This window comes from Mus pahari, chromosome 10 (genome assembly GCF_900095145.1).
Source record: "Mus pahari chromosome 10, PAHARI_EIJ_v1.1, whole genome shotgun sequence".
Classification (NCBI taxonomy): domain Eukaryota; kingdom Metazoa; phylum Chordata; class Mammalia; order Rodentia; family Muridae; genus Mus; species Mus pahari.
The window spans coordinates 54,541,178-54,548,475 of NC_034599.1; the positions used below are offsets into that span (position 1 = coordinate 54,541,178).

The 7,298-nt window shown below is 40.7% G+C and overlaps 1 protein-coding gene across 8 annotated transcripts in view; it reads left to right on the forward strand.

The window, feature by feature from the left end:
- The window catches only part of Parp6 (poly(ADP-ribose) polymerase family member 6), a 32,923-nt gene extending 26,440 nt beyond the window's left edge, over positions 1 to 6,483 (forward strand). For 5 of the 8 annotated variants that reach the window (XM_021206350.2, XM_029543265.1, XM_021206352.1 and 2 more), the window contains exons 21-24: positions 5,026 to 5,105; positions 5,481 to 5,544; positions 5,710 to 5,794; positions 6,122 to 6,478. In XM_021206350.2, coding sequence (XP_021062009.1) covers positions 5,026 to 5,105; positions 5,481 to 5,544; positions 5,710 to 5,794; positions 6,122 to 6,224 — 332 coding nt within the window. In that variant the 3' untranslated portion in view covers positions 6,225 to 6,478. Of the gene's footprint in view, positions 1 to 5,025; positions 5,106 to 5,480; positions 5,545 to 5,709; positions 5,795 to 6,121 lie in introns of those variants that run through there. The other 3 variants (XR_003844635.1, XR_003844636.1, XM_021206351.1) reach the window with 2 other exon arrangements.
- The last annotated feature ends 815 nt before the right edge of the window (positions 6,484 to 7,298 follow it).

A 7,298-nucleotide genomic window follows, 5' to 3' on the forward strand; every position in this document is an offset into this window, starting at 1 on the left:
GGAAGAGCAGTCGGGTGCTCTTACCCACTGAGCCATCTCACCAGCCCCGGGTATGTTTTTTGATTGTCAAAAGTAGCAACATCTGGACTGAGTGGTCTTAAAGAGAGTATAAAGATGGGCTACAAACTGGGAGAGGGTACCTGTAAGATGCATAAAAATGTAAGATTAATCATAAAATGTATTTGAAAGCTGCTAAAGAGATGGCTTGCTTGGTGGTTAAGAGCACTGACTGTTGTCCATAGAACTCAGGTTCAGTTCCCAGCACTTACACAGTTTTAGGAGATTCAATACCCTCTTCTGGCTTTTGAGGATTTGCACATAGAGCACAGGTATATGCATAATATTTTATGTATATATTTATTAATAGATTATTTAAAATGTAGCTTAAAATTTCTTAGCCAGGTGTGGTGGCATACAGTTGTATCTTGGGAGCACGATCACAAACACGTGGCCTTCTTGGGCTATATATATAGCAAGTTCAAAGACAGTGTGGGCAACTTAACAAGACTTTATCTCAGCGGGGGGGGGGGGGGGGAAAGGCCGGGCGGTGGTGGCACACGCCTTTAATCCTAGCACTTGGGAAGCAGAGACAGGCAGATTTGTGAGTTCAAGGCAGCCTGGTCTACAAAGTGAGATCCAGGACAGCCAGGATTATACAGAGAAACCCTGTCTCGAAAAAACCAAAAGAAAAAAGAAAAAGAAACTTTATTTCAGATTTTAAGTGAAGGGCCAGTATACAGCTAAGTGGTAGAGCATATACCAAGTCCTGAGTTCAATCTCAAGTGATATGAAAAAGAATATTAGTTACTGCAAAGCTTATTGGAAAAGTAAGTAAATAATATATACATGGTGAGACTATAAATGAAGAGAGATGTGTCCTTTTTCATGTGAAAGCTGTGTAAACTCTAGAGGGAAGTAAAACAGAACCCAAGTGACTTGTTATTCAGTACCGACATTCATCAACAAAAACTAAGAATCTGATAATACCCAATTTTACTAAAAGCTGTAAATATCCAAAAGATTTCCTTTATTGACTGCACAGCCATTTTAGGAAAAAAGTTTCTTATTCATGTGTTGTGTTGTATGTGTATATATGTGAACATATGTATGTGTGTGTGCACACGTGTTTGCGCTTTTAGAGGTCAGAAGGACCAATTGCTAGAGTCAGTCTTCTTCTACTGAGAGTTCTAGAGGTCCAACTTAGGTCATGAAGCTTGGTATAAGTAAGTGTTTTTACCCAGTGAGCCATCTTGCTGGACCAGAAAAACAATTTGACTTTACTTTATAAAGCAATATAGTTTATCTATTTGACCCAGCATTTTTGTTCCTGTGTATGCAAACTCAAAGGCATACAGGAATGCTCATAAGACTGTTTGCAGCAACAGACCTTGGGAATAGCTCAGATCATCATCATTGGAATAAGAGACAAAATATTTGATATAATCACATAATTATTGAGCAATGAAAATGAGGGACAGGCTGGTGAGATGGCTCAGTGGGTAAGAGCACCCGAGTGCTCTTCCAAAGGTGCAGAGTTCAAATCCCAGCAACCACATGGTGGCTCAAAACCATCCTTAACGAGATCTGACTCCCTCTTCTGGGGTGTCTGAAGACAGCTACAGTGTACTTACATATAATAAATAAATAAATTAAAAAAAAAAAAAAAGAAAGAAAATGAGGGACATCAGTAGCATGTAATAGCATAGACATTCTTAGTAATGTTGATTAAAAATAGGCAAGTCAGGCTGAGGAATTCTCAGTAGGTAAAAGTGCTAGCTAGCTGTACAAGTCTATTGGCCCAAGTTTAGTACCCAGAGCCCACATAACAAAGTTAGATTCATTGCTAAGTATCTGTTATCCCAGAACTACTGTGGAGAGATAGGTGACAGAAGCAGGAGAATCACCTGAGAGTTTCAGTGCTAACCACAGCAGAAATGGCAACAGAAACCCTGCTTCAACAAGGTGGAGTTGTTAACAATCAACTTCTGAAATTGTACTCTGATCTCCACACATGCAGTATGGTGTGTGTGCACTTGGACTCACATGCACAATAAATAAGTGAATACTAACAAAATGGGCGAGTTCCAGAACACTGTGTGTAATGCGTTTTTTATATTGCTCAAAGTCAAACAAAATCAAACTTAACAGGGGTATGTGTGATAAAATTAGCATTGTGTGTGCTTTCCAGGTGGGGATCAGTATAAACAGAGAACATGCGTTTGACCAGTGGCACTGCTGATAACTTGGCCATTAATATCAGAAGAAATTAGGGGCAGTGAGTAGATTTGGAGATTTTCTTTGCTTAGTTCTGTTTAGAGATTCATTCTGGACACAAAGTGTCCAGAGATTATTAGTCCCAGGACAAGAATAGAACAATCTTTGGGTCAGTATGAATGCAACAGTGCCACAGGTTTGAGGCAGAAGGAGATTGCAGTTATTCAACTGCCATCTCTAAGACTCAAAGAAATCAAATTATTCTTTTTTCTTCTGCCTGCTTTTTCTGGACTAGAACCTGAATGGGAATTTCTCTTAGAAATTTGCCAATAAAATAATCTGGGTAAGGTCATGATGTTTGGATGCAGAGTTGAGCTTTGTTAAGGATGGTGGAACAGGTGGAAGTAGAGGGTTTCTGTTCTATAGGAGGAAGGAATTGGCGGTTTTGTTCAGGCCATGAATTTCTCATGAGATTGACAAAAAATAAGTGTGTGTTGAGTTGAAAGTCTGTTTGCTCAGTGAAGAATTGTAGTCCAATGGTTACTACCTCCTACCTCCACACCACTTATAAAAACGAGAATAAGTTGCTGAGATGGTTCAACTGGTAAAAGTGCTTGATGTCCAAGCCTCATAATCTGAGTTTGATCCCTGCCATCTCTTTTTTATTTTTATTTTTTTATTTTTTTGGTTTTTCGAGACAGGGTTTCTCTGTATAGCCCTGGCTATCCTGGAACTCACTCTGTAGACCAAGCTGGCCTCAAATCAGAAATTCACCTGCCCCTGCCTCCCAAGTGCTGGGATTAAAAGTGTGTGCCACCACTGCCCGGCATCCCTGCCATCTTTTAAAAGCAGTCCTCTGAAGTTGGTGTGATCAGCACTAATCCCAGCACCTGAAGAGGCAGGTGATCTCTATGAGTTAGAGGCCACCTTGGTCTACATAGTAAATCCTAGGTTAGCCAAGATTGGAAAACCAAAACCCAAACAAAATAAAAACAAAACAACAAAACCCAAAAAGTTGTCTTTTGACCTCCATGTGTGTCTGCACTCAAATTATAGATGCCTAATAATAAATAAAATGAAGTTTAAACTTCTGAAATAAAAAGCCAGTGGCAAAACCAAGAATTAAATCAGAGTGAAATTGTGATGAAGTAGAATGGTGAGGCTAGAACCCTGTTCATGGCTTGTAATGATAACATCATTGATTTCATGTTTATCCCTTCTCCTTGGTTACATAACCCCCTAACTGATAAGGCTGTACTTATGATAAGCCTGGAAACAGACAGAACACACTTTGTAGACCAGAAGTCTTAGGCCAAAAGAGAGTTGGGAGTAGGGGCATACAGGCACTGTTTGATACCTAAGTAAGAATTCTTGAGTTCAGTCACTATAAACAAGGTCTCATGTGTAATTGCTAAGAATGGTAAAGAAATTTTTTTTATTATTATAAAAAAGCCATGCATGTTGGCACATGCCTTTAATCCCAGCACTTGGGAGGCAGAGACAGGTGGATCTCTGTGAGTTTGAGGCCAGCCTGGTCTACAAAGTATGTTCTTGGACAGCCAGGGTTGTTACTCAGAGAAACTTTGTCTGGACAAAGAAAAATGGTAGAAAATTTATGCACTGCAATAATGTAGAAATGAAAGGGAGTTGGTACTTTTTTTAAAGGTAGGGTTCTTCAAAGTGGTTGTCATTGTAACTATCTGTGGAGAATCCATATGGAAGGACTTGACGTTTTCCTTTTATCCTGAATGGCCAGTCTTTTGTGTACCTTTAAACCACAACATATTGAACTACTTCTACTTGCTTTCTCTTAACTCCTGCCTCTGGCTTGTCATTTGATTCTGAGGTATCCTACTGGGCTAGGCCCCTCTTTCCTGAGTCATGTTATTTGGTGTAATAAAATATTTTAGTGGTTCCCTGGAGTTTTTAGAAGATAAACCCTAGTTGCTTTTACAGCCCATAAGCCCTGCTTGATCTGACCCTAGTTAACATCTGTTTGACCAAGCCAGTTTAGTCTGTCAGCAGCTTCTCCAGGACAGGTGGAAGGATTAAAAAAAAAAAAAAAAAAAAAGACAATTAGACACATTGTAGCATGACCCCAAGCAGTTCTGAGGCAGGTTTATTTTTTCCCAATCTTTTAGATCATTTTAATTACATGTAAGTAATAAGGTCAATTCTAGGTTAAGAAACAAGCAAGAAAATGAACACAAATAGTCAAGGAACAAGCAAGGCGATAAACAAAGTAATCACTGTTTCTAAGGGCTTGTTGGGATGACCAAGATATCCGAGCCTACTTCCCTGCCCTTGCCCAAAGTCATATTCTTCCCCGAAGCCTACTTTTTTGTTCAAATTCCTGCCTGAGCTTACTTCTCTGACCTGGCCTAATGTCGAATTCCTGCCAAGGGGCCCCAAAAAGCTCACCACATCAGTTACATATTTTCCCATTTTCCTATTCATTATAGTATGTGCAAATTAAGTCCTGTGGCTCTGTCTGTCTTTATGCTTTCCATATTCTAGTATACTAATTCTTCCTTACCACATCAGGACATTTTCAAACTCTGGGTTAGGCTAGTTCCCCTTCACAGGGTTCACACAATGCTCTATAAGTTATCACAACCCTCACCATACTGTGTTGTAATTACTTATTCCTTGCCTGCAGTCTCCACCAGACTAAACTCCATGTGGAAAAATAGTTTGTTTTATTCACCACTGTGTCACCAAGTGTCTTCAGCTGGTATCTGGCATATAATAAGTACGTCATTAAATATTTAAGAAATGGGTGAATTAACTGAGTTTGTTGTTCTCTGACAGGAATGGGCAAAGGACAGCACAGGATGCCTTCAAAGGATGAGCTGGTCCAGAGATACAACAGGATGAACACCATCCCCCAGGTATTGCTTGTTTCCTCTGCCTGAGTTAGGAATATTCCTCTGGATCCTGCTAAAAATAATGGATGGGAGAATCGTAGATCTGGGGTCATTGTGGGTCTTTTACAGGCATTACATATGCTGTAAAGATCTTGCTTTAGTCATGTTATCTCTGTTGTATGCATGAAAGCAAAGGTAGGTTTTTAAATGAAACGGTGAACATGGAAGCTGTGGACCCATTAGATGACTATATGTAAGCAAACAAAGGGTTGAGTGGGGCTGGGAGCTCAGGAGACTGAGTTCCTATCCCTGTCATCCCCATCCTCAATAACCAGCCAGCCATTTTGAGACTAACTCTAACATTTTACCTTGCTCTGCTTTCCTTTGCTTCTATTTTAGACCCGATCCATTCAGTCAAGGTTCCTGCAGAGTCGGAATCTAAACTGTATAGCACTTTGTGAAGGTATGCAACTCACCCAGTTCATGTCTTTTTGGAACCCTAGGCTTTATTCCTGATGCCCCTTTGGCACATGAGTCAGCCAAAAATTATGTTGAAACATCATGTCCTCCTTTCCTACCTGAACTGTCTTAACTTTATATCTGTGACTTCTGGCTCTTTTTCTCCCAGTGATTACATCTAAGGATCTCCAGAAGCATGGGAACATTTGGGTGTGCCCTGTGTCTGACCATGTCTGCACAAGGTTCTTCTTTGTGTGAGTCCAAAAGCAGCCCTTGAGATTCCCTGAAGAGTGAGGGTGGTGGATGGTATGTGACTGCTGAGGATGTCCTCTTTTGTTGTCTGAGTCCCGCCCCTTGCTGTCTACTTCAGGCCCTGAGACTTTTCCTTGGGGATAAGGATAGATTATTTGGGGCTGTGTAGAGGAATACTGCTAAGCTGATGCGTTCATCCTGAAGAACAGTGACAAGATCTTTGACTTTCGGATAAAATTATTGGTCTTGTCTGGAAACATATTTCCTCTGGTAGACATTATTTTGTATTATGCTTCCTCTTGTGCTTACACTTGCTCTGTTTTTGGCAGATATGAGGATGGGCAGGTGGGCGATGCCAACATTAATACTCAGGACCCCAAGATTCAGAAGGAAATCATGCGTGTGATCGGAACTCAGGTTTACACAAACTGAGGGGGCCCCAGCCCTCGTACCACCCTGTTCCCCCAGGATCCATCTGCCCTTGTAAAAGGACTCAGGAGCAGCAAGTGAAACTGCCCTGAGAAATTCAAGGGGCAAAAAAAGTATAGAAGAGGTGGCCTTCATGGTGGAGATTGATCCAGGAACTACTCCACATTTGGGTGGCCCTGACTGACTCCCACCCCTGATTTGCCCAATTGACTTTACCCTGTTTGTAAATAAAACAATAAAATGGAAGGTGCTGTGGACTGGATATGATTACTGTGGTCTGACTAGCCTTGGCCCAGCACCTAACCAAGGTCCTAGGTAAGGGTTTTTAATTCTGAGAGTGGAACTATTTGTGTTGCATGAAGTAAAAGATGCATTGTTTGTTTAGTTATTCTTTTGTATTCTACAGATATGTTGGTATTTTTTAAAAGAATCATTTATTTTGTGTATATGAGTACACTGTAGCTGTCTTCAGACACACCAGAAGAGTGCATCAGATCCTATTACAGATAGTTGGTAGCCACCATGTGGATGCCGGGGAATTGAACTCAGGACCTCTGGAAGAGCAACCAGTAATCTTAACTATTGAGCCACCTCTCCAGCCCCAATGTTAGCTTTTTGTTTTTTGTTTTTTTAAAGATTTATTAATTATTATATTTAAGTACACTGTAGCTGTCTTCAGACACACCAGAAGAGGGTGTCAGATCTCATTATGGATGGTTGTGAGCCACTATGTGGTTGCTGGAATTTGAACTCAGGACCTTCGGAAGAGCAGTCGGTGCTCTTAACCACTGAGCCATCTCTCTAGCCCCCGATGTTAGTATTTTTAATGAAAAGATTAAGAGGTGAAGTTTATTAGTTATATAGATGAATCAGACAGGTTAAGAATACAACTGAAGGGGTTGGTGAGATGGCTCAGTGGGTAAGAGCACCCGACTGCTCTTCCAAAGGTCTGGAGTTCAAATCCCAGCAACCACATGGTGGCTCATAACCATCCATAACGAGATCTGACACCCTCTTCTGGAGTGTCTGAAGACAGCTACAGTGTACTTACATATAATAAATAAATAAATCTTTAAA